Source organism: Camarhynchus parvulus, chromosome 2 (genome assembly GCF_901933205.1).
Source record: "Camarhynchus parvulus chromosome 2, STF_HiC, whole genome shotgun sequence".
NCBI classification, from domain to species: Eukaryota; Metazoa; Chordata; class Aves; order Passeriformes; family Thraupidae; genus Camarhynchus; species Camarhynchus parvulus.
In genome coordinates this window covers 91733251-91753786 of record NC_044572.1, presented here as the reverse complement: position 1 = coordinate 91753786, position 20536 = coordinate 91733251, and the positions used below count along the sequence as shown (strand labels likewise).

Genomic DNA, 20536 nt, shown 5'->3' with positions numbered 1-20536 from the left:
AGGTTTCAAGCACTAATACAAGTGACTACCTGTGTAAGCATAAGTGCTGGAAATGCTTTTATGGTGCTTTGAAAAGCCATTAATGACAAAGTGGTCAATCTATTACATAGGTGAGGTCTCCCAAGACCAGATGGCCTGATTTACTTCTCAGTTCCAGCTGCTTGGACAGGTTTCAGACCGTGCTAAAAAGGACTGAGAGGCTTTCTTGGAAGAGCAATGAGTAGCTGCTTCGTTTAGATTCTTCTAGGCCTTAACAGCCTGTTTCGATTAAGAGAAATCTCTTATTTTTCTTTTTATTGGAAAGTTTTTGCATCTGGAGGATGTTTGGATTTGGCATTAACCTTCTGGTTTGAGAATGGAGGCTACGAATAAATGTAATACAGCATCTGAGATACTGTAAAGGGTAAAGCAGCATGAGTAAGGATGAAGTACAGTAAGAAAAGCACACAGTGAAAGTCCTCTCTGGAAAGATCACAGAGCACATCCTCTTGGCAGCCACACCTAAGCAGAAGTAGAAGAAAGCAATCAGCACTACTCAACATGGATTTGCCAAGGGCATGTTGTGTGTGGCCAACCTGACTGCTCCTAGTGTCAAAATGCCTGGTATCCCAAGTGCCAAGGATGCTTTTGTAACAGAAAGAAAATAAAGTCTGTCAAAAACTACCCAGCTGTTTGTAAAGAAGGTTGCAACTGTAAACACAAGAAAAAACTCCCTAATCTCTACAGTATTTATGGAAACATGTCTGTCCATGGATAAATGCTTTGAAGCAACAGTTCCTTCAGCAATTAGGTAACTTTCCTCATAACAGAGAAGCCTGAAATTTTCTGAGCATCACCCACTTATGACAACATGATGCAAGCCTTATGGAAAGGTTCATCAAACAGATCTAAATCCTTCTGGCTAGTTCTTAAATGGGAAAGAAAGTGCTTCCCTATTTATAATGCTAAAGCTTCTGGGCAAGACACAGCGAAAGACTTAAATTAAATGTCAAATCATGAGGCACTAACAATAAATAATGAAGAGATTTGTGTTGCTTGAGGTGGCTGCAGATAAGACACTGAATAAACTATTTACTGCTGGTAAGTTAAACAGTCCTAGATGGATCATCCTGTCCTAGATGGATGAGTGAGCAGACTGGTGTGAGCCTGTGCTACCCATTTCTCAGGGCTTTTATGGTCCCAGGCCTTGTCTGTACTATAAAGTAGCTGAAAGTGTGCCAGAATTTCAAGAGCAATTCTCTCATTTTTTCTCCTTACACAATATAGGCCCACCTGGTGCACTCACTGCCCCTATTGTCTGCGCTGTGTGATGATGAGAGGGGCTCCAAGGATGACACCCTGTACTGTGGTTCATCTTGATCATTCAGACAGACATTATTCTGGAAAAAAACAGGCCACAGGACTGGATTAGTTGAAAGAGGTCACAGTATCCCCCAGTGCAGGACGTGACTGTGAGGGAGAAAAAGCTGGAAATTTCCCTGTTTGCCCTTGGACACCATGATCTAGTTATACATACATCTGTCTCTTTCTTACCATTATTTTTCCTTTGTGCCAAGGTCCATGCTTGTTGGTTTGTTCTGTTAAGACACTGGTGTGCCAGTAGAACATTGAGGTTACTCCTTGGACTCCAGAATCTGCACAGAACCCCCAGTGCTGATGACAGAGCATCGAGTAACTCTTTATTCCCCACAGCAGTGATATTTAGGAAGGTGTCTCCATGAAAAAGCCAGGAAAGTTCAGGTTAAATATCAGCAGCTATTCTAAGTAAATGGAAGAATTGGACATGCTTTCAGAGTGCCAGTGAAGCTGCTGAGAGGAGTTGGTGCCATCAGAAAAAGCAGAATAAATGTATAGCATTTGCTGGCTCTTCTTTGGTACAGAGGAATAGGACTTGAAATCTTATTTGTTCCGCAAGATTTTGACACTTGTCAGTTCCTGCCATGGTTATGTCACAACTCATGTGAAAGTGAGTTTCATCAGCTTAAATGAGATGTCGTCTGAAAGTCTATGGATAACTTTCTGGCTGTAGGCCCACCCCCATCCTTTTCTCCTGCTCTTTTCCTCTGTAGGGGTTGAAATATTCTTTGCAATTAGCAAAGGGAGTCTGTTAGGGAAGAAATACAAACAACATTTCAAAGTTGAAAAACCGGTTTTATCCTTCTTGTCCCTGTCCACCAATACCAGCACCAAACACAGAAAAACGGCCAATTTAAGTATTTTGGGGAGGTGAGAGTTTCAAATGTGAACTTACTTTGCTCACCTTGTAAAGGCCTGGAATGAGTGTAGTGTAGCCTGTCATTTTACAGAAGCATTGGGAATCAATTGCTTGGCCCTTTTATGCATCAGCGTTTAACAGCACAGTTCTAAGGCAAATTTGAGCCCAGAACCACTATGGTGGAACAAAGACGTAGAGTCCTGGGGAAAGGAAAAACATGAAACCTTTGTGCATCAGTGTTTAACAGTACAGTTCTAAGGCAAATTTTGAGCCCAGAATCACTATGGTGGAACAAAGATGTAGAGTCCTGTGGAAAGGAAAAACATGAACCCTACTGTTGGAATCAATCAGACTTAGATCCTGCCTTAGTTTTGCTCATTTAATGCTCTTAAGGTTTTTTTAACTTGCTGACACTACAGCCTTTGTTATTTGTTTTAATCAACTTTCTATTGCCATTGTAAATGACCTTGATCTTTGCCTGAGTGAGAGAATCTGATACAAAAGGATTCTTAAAGGAGAAAGGTGAAAACTAGATGAATCCCGCAAGCAAGAGAGAGGAGATTTGAATTAAGTTGTAAAAGGAGTTGATCTTCCTGCCTGTTTATCATCTGCTTATTATCCAGAGGAGTTTCCATCCAAGCAGCTGTAATATTACAGTGGCTGAATACTGGCATGTGAGCACCAGGGATCTTTTTTTCCAAATTCATATCATGGTCATTGGAAGAGGTCTCACAGAACACACTGTATTGCAGATTTACTCTTTCTTTCACTCTTCTGTAGGGCTTTCACAGGCTCATAAGAGAACAGCATCTCAATGCCACAGACAATTACACAAAGCATTAATCACAGCAGGCAGCAACTTCTGCTCCTTTCTTCTTGCACATGCTGACCACGAAGGCCATTCTAGGAAGAGACAGAGATGAGAACAGATTCCTGAGTATTGCGCAATAGGAAGGGGTATTTTGTATCACAATTAACAATCCAGAGGTGAAGTGCAGAGGTGAAGTGATTGAGGAAACGAAACCAGTAAAAGCAAACTTGCACTCCCTGTCCCCTTGTCCAAAGTACTGCACAAGGGGACAGGGAGTGGAGGACACAGCAAACACAAGGTATCGATGCAAATATAACCTTTCTGGACTTGAGGTGTGGCTGCTTTCAGCCCAGTAACAGCTTGGATTTAGAACAGTTTTTCCTCTCTCCTGAACAACTCTTCTGCAAACCCAAAGCAATTACCAAATTTTAAGTGCCCCTACTCACTGCAGAGAATATTGCAAATTTAATTCAAATTGATATCTACTTCAGTCTCTAGAAATGTCTCACTAACAACCCCATAATCCCCCAAGTTCTAGGAACTGACTTCCCTTTAAGAATATATAGGCAGAAGGCAACCTTACTGTGCCACAGTACCCTCCATTTTTATCCCCATGGAGGAGAGCCTGGACTGGACCTCTCACTCAAAAGGTCGGCTCTCCACAGTGGGTTCATGTATACAGAAAGTACTTCAAGACTTGAGCATGCCAGATTATTTATGAAAGGTAACAGGAATGCAAGATGGGGAATTTTACCCTCTCACCTATCATGAACTTACATATAGATTTAGTGATTAAAAGTTCATAGATGAAGATTTTATTCACAGTAAATCACAAATTGGTATCTTAAGTTAAAAGTGCCAAATTCTTGTCTTGAATTCCCACTAAAGTGTTAGAAGAATATACTTCTATGCAGAAAACTACATGCTGCTAGAATAGGTGACAAAGCATCCTCTCCTTTAAGTATTATTAAATCAGACACTGGTACTGGATGAATAGAATATCCCTTCTTGGCAGAATTCTCTTAGTATATTGCTTTTTATGTCAATACATACATTTTTCCTCAGTCAGGAACTGTTTCAGGAAGAGAGTTGTCTCTTTTAATGTCTTTCAAGCACTATATGTGGTATATGGGTGGTCTCTTGATTAATTTTTCCATGGTTTGGCATTCTGCCAAAGAACAGAAGAGGTCCAAATATGGATCAAGAATCAGATTAGATTTATGTTCTGTTTTCAGCAGGATCTGTCTGAAAGCAAATGCTTATGTCTAGTATTATTTGTGTGCTAATATCGTTTCCAGCTCCTAATCACAAGTATTGATGGACTTTCTAAGCAATTACTGTATTTGGACCATCACTTTTGTTGTTTGCATGTTATAAGCCATGCTGAGTTGTGCTGGTGTATATGCACTGTTTTTATTAAACCAATAAAACCTATAGCTCCACAGCCAGTGCATTCACCCAGCTGATAGCAATTTACCTGGTTTAGCTGATAGCAAATTACCAGAAAGGAGCAAAGGCTACTTTCTGGTTTCGTTTCTGCTAAGTTCAGAGCTGGGCAACAGCTATGATCTGTAACTCCCACATCTCCAGGTCTGCCCTGCTCACCTTGCCTGGACACTGTGGGATGGCCACTTCATGGCTCACAGCTTCTGGCTCCCTGTTCCTTAGTGACTGAATGGTCCTTCCTGCTTCCTGGGCGCTCTATGCTGATTACCAAATCCACACACGTGGGAGAGGTAAGAGAAAGGTTTGATGGGAGAGAAACTGAGACACCTGGGAGTGGAAGTTGCCCTGGATTTCTCCCTGACCTATTTGAATGATGTTTCCTTTATCAGCACCAACACGGTTTCCTTCTCACTGACCACTGCTGAGCCCCTACTTCATTCAGTGGGGGCACTTCATGTTCTGCACTGTCCTTGTAGGAACTCTGTTTGGACCTCTCTCACCTTGATGGGGCATCAAATGACCTAGACTCATTGCTAGGTCCCACCAAGATGTCCTTTGTCATGTCAGGCTTCTTGACTTTCAGTTTGTTAAGAAAACAGGGGTTAAAAGGGGGAGGAAGTAGGGAACTGCTCTGTCTCTTGCCAGGTGCTAAAAGAGGGGTCCAATGGGAGACAGGTTCCAGCTATGTTTCATGCTTCCACAGTTCTCTGTCCTCTTGTCCTGTGTTCCTACAGCAGCGGGTGGTCAGGATCTCTTCCTGCAGTCAATCATTACGAGGTTTGTACTGTGCACAGCACCTTGTTCAGCTGTAGGTTTGTTTACAGGGCTAATCCTAGGCCAGGTTTTAAAAGAGTAAATCAGACAAGATTTTTGTCTTTCACAAAGCTGGCTATAAAGCACAGGAGTTCTGTGCATAATTGTGTGAGGAAAAGTTCATTAAGTCAAAATATGCATGTGTGCCTGTAAAGTAGGTTGCTTGAAGACCAATTTCCCCAAGACTGATTATCTTACATATGGGTTTGTAAACTTAGCAACTTTTGCTCCCCTTCTCCATATAAAACCACTCCAAATGATTTCTACTTTCATTTTGTCAGTCATTACACTTTTTCTCTCTTTCAGTGCAGAAAAAATTTGAGTCATAAAGGTACTATAATGTTAATAGATCTGTCTCAGAGTTCATGAGGTGAAACTTGTTGGTTTTCTCATATGACTAACAGTACAAAAATGTGGGACTAACTCAATTAATCTTGGGCATAGAATAATGGGAACTAAAGAACTGCACACCCATAAATCAATAGAGACCAACCCTTAATTTATTTCTCTTTGGATCACACATTCTACTTTCACCATAAAAGCAGATAAGGATAACTATAATTAAAATGCCTTTCCTTCTCTACTGTTTGTGTTAACATTCATGTTATTGAATATACCTCTTCCTTAATACTATATTTTTTCAGTATTCTGCAGTTATTGTTTCATTAAAAATACCCCTGTGATACTAACTGTATAATAAATTACAATTCAAAATAAAATATCAGCCATTTCATCCATGAGAGAGAATAAAGCCATAATAAAAAATAATAAAGTTTACCAATATGATAATGCAGCATGAGGTTTTTATAGACTCCATGCAAATGTTACAATCTATAAATTTTTTATATCGTGTAAAATTGTAAAAAATAGCAATGAAGGGGGAGGGGAAAAGGAAAAAGGCAGCAGTGTCAGGTTGGTTTTATCACAAAATTTTCAGATTTCTTTTTAGAATCTGAAAAAGAGTGCATAAAAATATGCATAATAAATTATTTTTTGTGGCCTATCTGATTAACTAGATTAAAGGTTATTGAAGAAGGACAATTCTGTCTGCACATTCCAACCCACAGTATTAAGAAGGTAAGTGAAGAAACTCTAAAGCCTGATCACCTTTATCCTTGCCTCTCTTTGCTTACACCTAATACCCTGCACATACTCTGCCCTTATTTTTCCAATTATGCTTTAAACAACTTCTTTATTTGGCTTCTTTTTATTTATTTGGGGTGTAAGAGAAGGTAGCAGAATATGCAAGAGGAGGGAGAGGAGAGGAGAGGAGAGGAGAGGAGAGGAGAGGAGAGGAGAGGAGAGGAGAGGGAGAGGAGGAGAAGAGAGAGAGGAGGAGGAGGAGGGAGAGGAAGGAGGGAAAAGGAGAGAGGAGAGGAGAGAAGAGAGGAGAGGAAAAGAAAAAAAAAAAAAAAGAGATCCTCCTTGCTGCCATTTTGTTGCATCATGCTTCACGCCACACTGCTGGGATATGAATTTAAAACTTTCATTTTCTTGTAGACTAATGATAACTTGTTTAATAATACTAGACCAATATTTTAATATTTCTTGTGACAGCGGATTGCATAAGGCATATGTAATTTGATTTAAAGAAAATTCTCATAAATAATTTATTTATTTAAATAAAGAAGAAGAGAGGAAAAAGTATGGATTTCTGAAACAGATTCAAAACAGGTACAAAAAATTACTGTTTAAAAACCTGCCTTTTTGGAAACTCAACACTGGTCAGCCTTGTTTTCTCATATTATGTTGGTCTAGAGACAGCACAACAAAATGTACTTGATACAGCCTAGAACATGCTGCCTTGGAAAATATGGGAGTACTTACTGTCCTCTCATGATGGAGCTGCTTCCATTTAATTGACAGGAATTTTGTCACTGACAAAAAACATCCTGGATTCTATGTCCCTAATCAAGATTCTTGTTGGATTTCCAAAAAGGAGGAGAGGAAGTAGAGAGGAAACAAAGCTACACTGTGATAAAATAAGGAACTGAGTGCCTGTACTTCTGAAATGATAAGTCTCTTTCTTTTGTAAACCTAAAACTTTGTTTTCATGTGTGGGTCTTTAAAACAGCAGTAGGGAAAGACCAGGTTGGATGGAGCTTTGAGCAACCAGCTTTGGTTTGGTGGTGGGTGACTCTGCCCATGGCAGAGTGGTTGGAGCAAGATGATCTTTAATATCTCTTCCAATCCTAACCACTCCATGATTCTATGACCCTATGAGATTAAATGAACAGATGCTCAAGAGAAAAGAAAAATACCCTCACAGGATCACCAAATAGTCTGAGTTGGAAAGGATCCACATGGACCATTGAGTCTGACTCTCAAGTGAATGGCCCATGCTAGATCAAGCCCACCACTTTGACATTATTAGCATCCTGCTTTCATCAACTGAGCCAACCTCAGGGCTCATGAGACCATAAAAACACAAGTCACAGCAGAATCTGAAAACATTTAACAACAATCACAGATTTAATTTCTGGATCTGACACTCTACCTCCACTGCCAGTATTCCACATTTTTGGTCAAAAAAAAGTATGGGTCTTTCTGACCCTTCACAGGAGCTTGCCATTTTAAGGTGGCTTCAACCTATCTGGGATCAACATGCCAGTAGTCAGGGTCCACCAGGTATGCCAGGATCTCTACCCTGTGCTGTTGAAAAGAGCTGATTCCTGGGGTTTGATGCGGAGTCACCACTGCCGGAAGTGACTTAGGACATCCCTGTCCTAGCCTATGTGCCTGTTGAGCGCTGGACAACATGAAGATGCTGAGAATACCACTACACAGTTATCAAGCAGACTATGCAGCACACAATGTGCAGAACCATGGAAGGTGGTCAGAGCACAGGAGAGACCAAACAGTACCACAAGATCCTCATAGTGTCTGTATCTGGTTCAGAAAGAACTTTTCCGCTCATTCCCCTCTAGCATGCAGGAAGTGCAGCGCTTCTTAGAGTTTGCCAGCTTCTTCTGATGGTTCAAAACAGGCTTTTCCAGTGTCATGGCTCTTCTAGTGCTACCTTCCTCAAAGGGATCTCACTTCCCATGGGTGTGAGAAGCACACAAAGCTCCTGAGGAACAGAAAGATGCAGTCACCACATCCTGCCTTACTGTCCTGCTGAAGTCTTGGCTGGCATTTCACTATGGAAACAGATGTCTCTGGGCCATAGGGGCTGTACTGTCCACCAATCAACCCCAAAGCAGGAGCCATGCCCCCATGTCTTTTTCTTTAGACAGATCACTCCCACAAATAGGAATTTTACATCTGAGACAAACAGGACCTGGCAATCCAAGCTGCCTCTGAGGAGTGGTAGCGCACTCTTGAGGCAACACAAGAACCAAGAGTGGTGCTTCTATTCTGCCCTACCACCAGAACAAGCCCAAGCTCTGGGGTAGGCCAGTCCTAACCATCTCATTTTGAGGGTCACATACAGACATAGACTTTAAAGGGTCTTGCTTTTCATACACAGTTTCCAGAGTCAACTGATTTGTGTATTTATTGTGTATTATTACTTCCCCTGATGGAGCTCCAGCACTCCAGTGCTTAGCCACTGCAGTTGTGGTCCCTCCAAAAACTGTTTAAATGAACTAAGTGACCTGGTTTTGGACCCCATGGCCACTGTCTTCCACACAGTCACAATCCACATTGCTCTGGGCTATTACTACTGCTGATCACCTAATGTCCCTTGGGATATATAGTACCTGGATGGGCTGTGAAGATTAGCGATATCTAACTAATAAATCTTAATATAATTGTGCAGTCCCACTGAATGGTTCTGGAAGACCATAAAACCACAGAAAGGTGGCTGGGACTTTTAAAGACTGTCATCCAACCCTCCCTCAATGGACAGGGATATCTCTTCCTAGATCAGGCTCCTCAAGATGGAAAGCAAGAGATCTTGAAGCAGCCTGCAGTGCTCTGCCACACTCCTACACATTGACCACAGGTTCCTGCAGGAGTCTGAGCCTAATCTGCAGCTGATGCGAAGCCTGAAGGCCAGGCTCCACGCAGGCAGCCTCAGGACTGAGGTGGTCCAACCTACCTGCCATGAAGCATCAGGACTGGGGCTGCTCTGCAAGGGATGGCAGTGAAAAGTCAGGGGAGATCACACCACAGGACAGTGACCTCACCGACCAGGGCACAGTACCCAAGTGGGGCAGCCTGGTGACAGTAGCAGCTGCTGACAGTCACAGCAATCATCAGGTAAATGTGAGACAGCAGGTCAGGTCCAAGTGGAATCCATGAGATTCAGTGAACAGAAGCTGCAGGTTATAGGACTAGGCACATGCCTGCCAGCAACACAGCTCAGCAAAGGGCTGGAGGCCAAGGCTGGAGCAGAAACAGAGCTACCCCTGCAGCTATGCTGGCAAGCTTGCACCAGTGTGTCTCTTAAGGCTCCAGGTTAACCCCAGCATAACTGAGAGAGGAGAACGTAACACAGACTAAGCAGGCATAGGAATTGGCCCTAACCACCTTGTACCTTCTAAATGGAACTTAAAACTGTGGCCAAACATGTCTTGAGGGTGTTTATCTGACCACAGATAGTCCTCACTGTCTTCTCTGGTCCTTCAGTCATCCATTGCCACATCCATGATGAAAAGGTTGCACAAAGATTTAGGAAAACTTTTAAGGGTGGGAATGGAGTAGAAATGAAGGAATAGGCTTGCAAGAATATAGATTTAGGCTTGCCTAAATTGTGACTGAATAGAAATGTAGGAAACGGGGCCTGTGAGACCATCTGCTCTCACTCCATAACAAATAAAAATCAGTGTTCCAACTTCTTGATTAAAGACAATGACAGACTTTGATTTTTGTTTGTTTTACTTCAAATAAAAGCCTTATAAGTATACTGAGATGTGGGTTTTGGTCCTAAGCAACAAAAATAATGGTCTCTCTGCTGTGAAGTACTAATGTGGAAATGCCTGAAACTACCTTATATAGAAATTGCAGAATTCAGACCACAAATTTTATTTCATACCACACTGCAAATTGTATTTTATAGGTAACACTGGATTTCACTAGATCTATTTTCACACTTAAAATTTAATTGTATGGATTATGTGTGTTATAACAAACAGAACCATCAACTAATAAGTATGCACTAGAAGAGAGATAGAGGAACAAAAAATATATTCCTTTCCCCAGACCAGATTGGGAAAAAAAATACCACAGTACTGTCACTTGTGCACTCACTGCATTAGGAAAACATAAAGTTGCCACTAAATTAGGCAAAATAAAATGTCTTTATTGCCTGTCCAGATTAAGACCTTTTTTAAAAGTGTGCTGTCATTTAGAATAAAATGTTAAATATAGAGAAAATAATTTAATTACCTACAAACCTACAGAAATTCCCAAAGTAAAACTACTTCCTCAAGCATTGCAGGTAACGAACAAACATAGCTTTCAGCACTAACCTTTTTCCCTGAGGTAGTCTGATATCCTTGGTGTTATTCTAGCCTCACTTCCTCCTGCTCACACACCTGTATGCTTTTCTGACACCCAGTGTGACAACCCAGTGCAACTGGGCAAGCACAGTAATGCTCAGTCATTTAAAAACCATACCATTCATAATCCTAACACTGCTGGGTTTTTGAAACATGCATTTGGTTGGACTGTGCAATTCTCTCCATACCTCATCTGAGATAGCCCTTTTATTACAAATTACTGATGACCATTTTACATACATAAAAATAAGGCTGTGTGTGTCTTATCTGGACAAATCCAAATTTTCTAAGTTGAATCAGCCATTCCATACAGTATTGAATAAAACATGCAGTAATTTTCCTGCAATAAGTTACTGCCATGAAACTCTGCATTTTTCCAAGGCACAGTACACAAAAGAACTCCTGCAATGGCAGATCAGTCTACCACATGAAAATTTCAACCTTCTAATGACACAGTGGGACATGTTTTGCTCCTTCTATGTGTCAAGTGACATAAGGCAGCACAAGAACCAAAACAAGGACATTTAGATATCCCTAATTCTTCATTAGTCACAATGAATACTGGTCCCCTACACAAATGAGAGACACAATGTTGTAAAATATAACGTAGGAATAGAATTTTATTCTGTTAATCTGCGTATGTATTGGTACAGCTGTTCTGAGAAAGCTTCTGAAGAAAATTTTTCCATAACTCTCACTCTCCCAGCTGCTCCCATTGTGTCCTTTAAGAGAGGATCTCTCACAATTTTTTCCATGGCATCTGCGAATTGCGTTGGAAGAGGATCACACAAAAATCCTGTAACATTATGCGAGATTGATTCTAAAGGACCACCTGAATTAACTGCTATAACTGGACATCTCATATACATTGCCTCCAAAGGGACAATGCCAAAATGTTCATTGCTTGGTGTATAAAGCACACACACAGAGTTACTAAAAAGAGAGATTTTCTGTTCATCTGAGAATGATCTCAGAAAAGTCACATGGTCATTAACATCAAGTTTGGCTGAGAGTCTCCTCAGCTCTTCATAGTGCTCCACGTTTTCCAGAACTCGCTTATCATAACCACCTGCCATAACCAGGTGAACTTCATCCCACTCATGGGAATCAAGTCTCCCTCGAAGTTCGTGCAAAGCTTCGAGAGCCAACGCCAGATTCTTTTTTCTCTCATACCTATTAATGGAAAGAAACAAGAACTTTTTCTTTTTCGGTATCAGATCAGCTATGTCTGCAGGAACAATTTCTTCAAAGCTACTGATGTTGAGTGATGGGTAGAGGACATCTGGGTTTATGTGTGACAGGGACTTAAATGTGTCTTTGAACACGCTGGCAGTGAACTTGCTGTTCACAACGATGCAGTCTGCCATGCCAGTTGTGTACTCCTCCAGCCAGTCAAGCGGCAGTCTGTAGAGGCGCTTCAGGAAAGATTCTCTCTTGGTCAGGAGCTGATCGGGAAAGTGACAGTAAAACAAAACCTTCTTACGGGTTCTGGCCAGTCTAAGCACAGGAATGCAGGCAGACACCTAGTGCAACCAGAGAGATGGGACAAGAGGTGAGGTTAATTGTTTGTGTCAGTGTCACCAGAGTGCACATGTGATTTCAAAGCCATGCTCTGAGAGCCACTACTTTGCAAGCCAAGTGCCTTCTCCCTTTCCCCCACACAAGCACATCAACTTGAACTCCCTCATCCAGGACCTCTTGCGGCCCTATAATTTCTCCCAGCTCCCCATCAAGCCCCAGGACTTCTCCAAGCACTTCTTTCCACCACTACCAGGGGTGCTGGGAGCAGAGTTCAAGCAGCAGTGGCATCCTCTCTCCAGCTGCCCCAGAATGTAAGATGTAAATTGCAAAATGCGGAATAGGTCAAGATTATCTGAAGTCAGGATGTTCCTTGATGTAAGATCTTTGTACACTTTCAAGCCTAATCAGCAAGAAAGAAGACCTCATCTCAGCAGCTAGCATCCCTTAGTCACGACATCCTGGAACTAACAAGCCTTAAAGATGTAGTAAATCAAGATGTTGATTTATGTCTATGTATACATTGCTAACTTTGCAAAATACTCAAGGTCCGTGTATCCTATAGCTAAACTATGTTCATTATAACACTACAGAACACACTCACAGGTCAGAAAGACCCCTGCTCAGGTGAAGACCATTTCCCCAAGCAAGTGTAGAAGTTAACTGGGCACATGTAACTTACACAGAATCACAGAATCAATTAGGTTGGAAAAGAGATCACCAAGTTCCAACGATGACGCAACACCACTGTGTCAACGAGACCATGGCACAAAGGGCCACATCCAGTCTTTCCTTAAATATATCCAGGGCCAGTGACTCCATCACCTCCTTGGGCAGTCCATTTCAATGTATAATCAATCACCCTCTCTGAAGAAATTCTTCCTAATGTCGAAGCTAAGTCTCCCCTGGTGCAGCTTAAGACTATGTTCTTTCATCTTGTCACTAGCTGTCAGGGAGACCAATCCCCACCTGCTAGAACATCCTTTCAGGCAGTTATAGAGGGTGATAAGGTCCCCCTGAGCCTCCTTTTCTCCCAGCTAAACAACCCAGTTCCCTCAGCCTCATAAGACTTGTGCTCCAGATCACCCTCCAGCTTCACTTCCCTTCTCTGGAAACTATTAACCAACCACAACATTATGAGGTGCCACTCTTAGGAAGTTACTAACTGAATTTCTGTGTATAAAAGATGGCACAGAAAGCCTGATGGGGTGTCCTTGATTTGTAAACCACAGTGCAGCAGCCAGGCTTGCACAGATCTGAAGTTGATGTTTCTCTATTGAGTGCATCATTATTGGCTCGTTGCACACGCAATAATGAATCCCATTTTGTGGGAATTTGATACTCCAGGATTCTGGAGCATGTCTCTTACAGAGAGACTGCAGGACTGTGCTAGTTTAGTCTAGAGGAGAGAAGACTAGGAGACAATTCATATAAATATCTCAAAGGTGGATCTCGTCTCAAGAGGATGCTGCCAGACTCTTTAGTGAATGACAGGACCAGCAGTGGCCATAAACTAAAACACAAGAACTTCTACATCCACATGAAGAACTTCTTTACTTTGAGGGTGGCAGAGCACTGGAAAACGCTGCCCAGGGAGGTCATGGAGTCTCCTTCTCTGGAGACATTCCAAACCCATCTGGACGCGTTCCTGCAACACCTGCTGCAGGTGACCCTGCTTTGGCAGGGGGTTTGGAGTAGATGATCACCAGACGACACTTCCAACCCTAGCAATTCTGTGATTCTGTGAAGAGCAGCCCACCAGCACCCCCGCCTCCAGTCGGGCCAGCGGCAGCGGCGATCCCGTCCCCATGGCCATGCCCGCACCTGGTCGCACACGAAGGCGTCGAAGGTCTCTCCGCTGAGCAGCAGCACGTAGAGCGCCACGAAGGCCATGCGCAGGGCGGCGCACAGGGCGTGCCCGCGGCCGCACAGGCTGCGCGGGAGCCAGCCGCCCGCCCGCCGCACCGCCAGCCCGCGCGTCTCCGCGAAGCAGCGCCCGGGGTCGTAGTGCGCCGTCCAGATCTGCACCCGGCAGCCCCGCGCCCGCAGCGCCAGCGCCGCGTCCACCACCAGCCGCTCCGCGCCGCCCAGGCCCAGGTCCGGGTGCAGGAACAGCACGGACGGGCCCGCTCCTCCCGCCTCCTCCATGGCCGCTGCCGCGGGTGGCATGCGCAGCCCGGCAGTCCCGGTGGGACACGTCAGCCTTGCTTCCCTTCCTCCCGGGTCTTCCCGCCCGCCCCGCCCGCCGGGCGGCCTCGCTGCTGCCCGACGGGCCGTTCGCCGCGGTGCCGCTCCGGCCCGGCCGCTGCGCAAGGAGCGGGCGCGACCGAGGCGTCACGGCGGGCAGCGGTCTCGGAACGTATCCCTGTATCCAGGGTTACAGGGATAAGGGGCTGCTGCTGCTCAGGCATTATCCGGGGAAGCCGCATGGCCCCGGGATGCGCGGCGCGGGGCGGAGCCTGATGGGGACGGGGACGTGGCCGGAGCGGCTGTAGCGGAGCGTGTGTGAGACCGCGCCGAGCCCCAGCACCGCCGCCGCCATGGTGAGGAGCTGCCCGAGGCGGGGGGCGGCTGAGGCGCCCCTTCCCCGTCGGCAGTGCCCGCCGCCTCTCCCCCCCTCCCACTTCTCTCCTCTCTCCGCAGCCCGGGCCCAACCCCAGCGCCACCAGCGTCGGCTCCTCCGGCCGCTCCCCCAGCAAGGCTGTGGCTCCCCGCGCCGCGGGATCCACCGTCCGGCAGAGGTGGGTGCCCGCCGCCGCCGCTCCCCTGCGGGCACAGCTCTTGGTCCCCGGCGTGCGCTCTGCTCGCCGGGCTGGTGCCCTCTCTGACGTGGCAGCACAGGCTGATGCCAGTCCGGAGAAGGGCAAAGCTGCTGGGGAAGGGTCTGCGGCACCAGTGCTATCTGGAGGGGCTGAGGGAGCTGGGGGTGTTCAGCCTGGAGAAAAGGAGGATCGGGGTGACTTATGGTTCTCTGCAACCACCTGAAAGGAGGGTGTAGCCAGGTGATGGGCTGTGTCTTCTCCCGGGCAACTAGTGACGGGATAGGAGAGCACAAGTCTTAAGTTGTGCCAGGGGATTTTTAGCTTCGACATCAGGAGGAAGGGGCGATTAAACGTTGCAATGGGCTGCCGAGGGAGGTGGTGGAGTCACTGTCCCTGTAGGTATTTAAGGAAAGATTGGATGTGGCACTCAGTGCCATGGTCTAGTTGACATGGTGGTGTTGGGTCATAGGTTGGACTTGATGATCTTAGAGGTCTTCCCCCCCTGATCGATTCTGTGAAGTGTATTGTTTCTGCAGGGTCTCCTGGGCCGCTTGGTCCTAGAAGCTGGTGGAGTACTAACATGTTGTTTGGTCTTTGTTTTCTTCTGTCATCCCTTAAAGGAAAAATGCCAGCTGTGGGACAAGGAGTGCAGGCCGTGCCACGTCCACAGGGACTGGTGGGATGTGGCGGTTCTACACTGAGGACTCACCAGGGCTCAAAGTGTAAGTTGGGTGAATGGGTGCTGGCAGGCTTGAGGGCTGCAGAGTTCCCCTGCCTACACTGTCTTGGAGTCTTTGAATTAATAATAATCTGTCAGTGTTCTGGGGTGCATGGGAAAACTTGCTAAGTTGATGGTTGGAATGACATACTTAAATCTGTAACCCTGGAGAAGGAGTTTCTAAAGTTATGGTGGTTTTAAAAAGGTAGGTATGAGTTGTATTTTGTAATTGCCAGAGCTTACCATATGTGGTCTTTGAAGGCAGTGAGCAATCACTTTGAAGTTGAGAAAGATCACTTGTCTCAATGAATTAAAGCATCCGTGTACATGTTTTCATTCTCTTTTAAGTAAAAATCTTGGGTTTTATCTTATAATAGCTATGTTATGGTCCTGTGCACCCTTTGAAAATACAATATAACTGATAAACCATATGCTCGCATCAGGTGTTTTTATTAAAAAGCTGTAGATAAATTACTTTAGCTGAACTTGCCTAGCAAAATGTCAATACCTTGTCTATCTCCATTTTCACAAGGTGAATGTTCCAAGATTATGGTTAAATACCTAATAATGTCCCTTAAACTATAGAGAGAGCCTAAGTTTTTACTCTTTTGACCACTGTGAGTCATTCAGATGACTTTCCCAACAAACTTTGAAGCCTAATACTTGGGTAACAAAAGTGGAAGGCGTATTTGAGCTGATGAATGCGTGCCAAGTTACATTCTGCGTGGAAATTTCTGCTTATTGTAGAATTATAGTTCATTAGTTCTTGTTCTTACTAGGTTGGAAAGTCTTGAGATGCTCAGGACTGACCCTGTTGCTTGTTGTTTTTTTTTTTTTCTCAAATCCATTAATATTTTCTTTTGGAGTTCTTCAAGAGGGCTGCTGCTAGCTGCACATTTGGGGAAGGGCATGGTTATAGGCTACTTAGTGATAGTTCTGGGAGTAATCTTTCCTTTGAAGTTGTTTTACATGTTTTCATTTTCCTATGTACTTGAAACTTCAGAAAACAAACTGTATCCAGCAAACCACCAAAGTTGTGCTGTTCTGCCTTGCTTAATCCATTCTGAGTCCAGAAAGGAGACAAGGCAAAGAGAAGACAATGAGCAGCAATAGTGTTCTAGAGCAAATCTATGCAGATAGGCAGGGCAACTGTTTTATCTGTGTTTTGATCTACTAAAGTTCAATTAAAAAAATTAATTACACCAAAAAAAAAAAAACCCAAAAAACAACAACAATAAAAAAAAAACACCCAGAAGGGCACTATGATTTTTTTAATAGACTTGTGATACAAGCTTTACCAATTTTGCTAAGTTTCCTTGTGAATCATTTGATTTCACTTTTGGTGCTGAATGGCCACTCAGTTGTTCTCATCTTCAGTGCAAGCAGATCAGTAAACAGATTTTCCCATCTACTTATGTTGTGACACATTGGTTCCCAATTTTAAGGTTTTGGAGCACTGGGAGTGGTTTTTTTTGGAAGCTACTTTGGGTAACTGTATGGTCAGGCTTTTAATGAAAGAATCAAATCTATAAAAGTGAGTTGGTTTTACAAATCACCTCACGCTAGATGTAACATTTTCTGTGCCATGGCATGGCAGCAACTTTCTTGCTTGCATCTTTCTACGTATTTTTTTTTTCCATAGCGACCAATTGCTATTATCTCTGCCCTGTTTAGTAGTCTTTAAAGTGAGAACAGGTTATCAAGGGTTTGTGATTGCCTCAGTGAGTGCTTCAGCTGAAGTTGTTTTTAGAAATGGTTGTGATCACTTCTGCATATAGGAATGGGAAAGCTTAGCCGGTAGTGGTGGTGGGTGGGCTTTTTTATGGTTTTTGTATTGTTTAAAATGCAAGCTCTTAAAATTACTATGAAAAAATACATAAAACCACCTGAGAACAGGTTAATTCATACTAGCTACAATGAAGGGAATTTCACTCTAGGTAAAAAAGTTTATATATTTTATATTGTGCAGAATTACATTGATGCTTTGGATATTTTTGTATTTGTATTCAATGTCCAAAATAATAACTATGTTGAATAGACAAGTTGGTTTCCCTCAGGAAAGATCCTTTATTGGCATTACAAGATGCTTCAAGATGTGTATGCTTTAAAAAACAGCTATTAGTGAAAGAGAGTTGTGGGGGATTTGGCTGAGAGGGGATATGATATTTTTCTCTTTAAAGCTTGGCAATTACATGCTTTGAAAAGAAAACTAAACCTAAACTTTTTTGTCTTTTTGGGTCACTCGGTACCTGTGGTTCCTGTATCTTGTCTTGGGCTTTCCTGCTTAAGGAGCTATAGGCAGCTTTCCTGTGGATAGAAAGTGAAATTGCGCTTGTAGTACAATATGCAGCCTTATGAAAGACATTCTGAGAATGCACAGTACCAAATTTTTAGAGGTGTCTGAATCCATTTATTTATTTGTGGTGGCCTGAGGAGACACAGGTGTGTGGAGCAGAATTGCAGGGTTTCAAAAGGTTTTCTTTGGGACTGGAGGAAATGAGATATCTCTGTCAGTATTGGAGAGTTGATTTTTCTCTAGGAGTCCAATGTCATCTTCATGTTAAAAAACCACTGAACACACAATGTCCCCACTGTTTATTTCCATGTAGTTCTGTTCTGATTAGTGGTGCTGCTTTGTTCCTGTGTGCCTTTGGCAGAGCAGCTTACCTGTTCCTACTGCTGAAGGCTCAAATGAATTAAATAATAATTCAGATACAGTGTAAGAACTATAAATTATTATTTATTTTATGTAGGCTATAAACTTACATGTATGTGTGTGTATATATATATATATATAAAATTAAATAAATAAAACTATAAAATAAATATATTTATATATATATAAAATGCTAGGGTTTGAGAATTACATTCTGTTGCTTAGTGAAAGATACCCCTTGAAGGCATTGCTTGTGTAGTCACCATGTATGTGGACTTTATTTTTAGTTTATTTGCTAAATGCTTTATGTCTGTGTTCAGGATTCTCCATACCCAAATAAGTCTAAGTATGATAGATAATAACTGAGTTTTAAAACTCGGTGTAAGATTACAATTGTGATCATTTCAAGTATGTGGATCATGATCTCATAGAAAAATATGTCAGTAAACTCTTTGAATCCCTTTTCAGTTTCCTTTTTTTTTTTTTTTACTTTATATTCAGGTAGCATTTACATGCTTATAAACAGTACCCTGGAGGGTAACACAGGCTGGATAACAGATTTACCAATAGCATGTTGAAAATCAAAAATGAGATTGTGTGAAGTGAGTGGTATGAAGGAGTGTTGAGTGTATGTATTCATGTAACTGTTGCATCTTAGAACAGCATGAAACAGCTGACTGAAGCTATCAACGTGTACCCTAAGATTAAGCTGTTTTTTTGGAAAACATTACTGTGCAATTTCTAAGCAATATATGAAAGTAAGGAGAAAAAAAAATTATTCATTTGAGGTAAAGATTTAATGATGTAGCTTTGCCACTTTGTCTATGTTTTTCAAGAAGGCAGAAGTCCCCGTCTCTCACCCACTGCTGCTATTGTTTTCAAATGAAACAAAACCTCTAAAATAAAACACCTAATGAGAATTTTTTGCCAAAATTTTAGTAGCCGCTAGAGGACTCTGTTGTTTTTTTTTATATGGGACTGCATCTTTGCTCAGTTGGCTATCTGAGTTATAAACACAGAGGATACTTCTCCAGAGACTGTGAAAACAGTGATGAATAATAATGAACCATTAATGGCTTTTTTTACAAGGAGGGGGGTTTGTGGTACTTTTTTATGTAGCATTTAGGATGTATAGAACTGTCTTTTAAACAGTGGCAGCAGCAGTTTTTGATAGAGGTGGCTATCTCATTTCTATGTGGCTTAAGGTGTTTCTGTGGGAAGGGAAGAAGGGTTTACTTGTACAATTTCATATGAACTGATGAGCTCACTTGGCTGATAATGGGCAAGACAGACTTCTTTTTTATGTTAATGCATTTTCTCTTTATTTTTAGTGGACCTGTTCCAGTTTTGGTCATGAGTCTTCTTTTTATTGCTTCTGTGTTTATGCTGCACATCTGGGGTAAATACACTCGTTCCTAGACTCAGCTGCCAACTTAAAGCATACATCTTGGACCAAAACTATGGTGGATCCTGGTTGTTCTTGGAGAGAGACTGGGGAAGCTTCCTATCACCTGTTGAAGTCCTGTCAACTTTGGCTATAATACCGAATTAAATTCTCAGTTTGCTACTTGGGCAGCTTTAAAGCCTGTCATGGGTCATTTTATATTTGTATCTGTACACTTAGAATACAGGTATTGCAATAAAAGTTGTGTATGGAAATAGAAACAGTCTTAACTGTATTTTTTCCTCTTCCAGTGTACCACCACTAACACGTTTTACTAGTGGTTTTCATAAATAGTCATATATATGAGTAAATGCTCTTTGACAGTTCAAACCAGATTCTTCCAAACTATACATTGCTATATAATTTTATGCTAGAAGATCTTTTTTTGTGGATGAAAGAGACAAAATCAGGTTCACAAACATGAGAAGGTAACCAACGTCCTTGTTGAAATGAAACGGAGGTACCAGTGCTGAGATGGACATGTTCTTCTTTTAACTCCAGAAGAATAGCTGGAGTTATTTAATTTATTTTCTAAAAGCAAGTTAAACTTCACTCAGTGCTCATTATACATAAAAGTTATATGTTTGGTTATTTTGAGCTGCACTTGAGGAGCAACATGAACTGGTACCTAACTGATTTTAAAAAGAGTAATTGCGTGGCTGTCAAAGACATTTTTCACCCTCAGTCACATGGTGTGGTACTTGGGGCT

The 20536-nt window shown here is 42.7% G+C and overlaps 2 protein-coding genes across 2 annotated transcripts; one reads left to right on the top strand and one right to left on the bottom strand.

Moving 5' to 3' along the window:
• Window positions 1-11324: 11324 nt before the first annotated feature.
• On the bottom strand, window positions 11325-14470 carry ALG2 (ALG2 alpha-1,3/1,6-mannosyltransferase). The gene is made up of 2 exons (XM_030971732.1): window positions 14072-14470; window positions 11325-12252 (listed from the first exon to the last, which is right to left on the bottom strand). Exons 1-2 carry the CDS (start codon window positions 14414-14416, stop codon window positions 11350-11352), a joined length of 1248 nt encoding a protein of 415 aa, XP_030827592.1. The 5' UTR covers window positions 14417-14470; the 3' UTR covers window positions 11325-11349.
• A 115-nt stretch (window positions 14471-14585) lies between these two features.
• On the top strand, window positions 14586-20050 carry SEC61B (SEC61 translocon beta subunit). Its single transcript, XM_030971733.1, has 4 exons — window positions 14586-14790; window positions 14891-14988; window positions 15630-15731; window positions 19715-20050. The coding sequence occupies exons 1-4, from the start codon at window positions 14788-14790 to the stop codon at window positions 19800-19802; spliced, it is 291 nt and encodes a 96-aa protein (XP_030827593.1). The 5' UTR covers window positions 14586-14787; the 3' UTR covers window positions 19803-20050.
• Window positions 20051-20536: the final 486 nt, after the last annotated feature.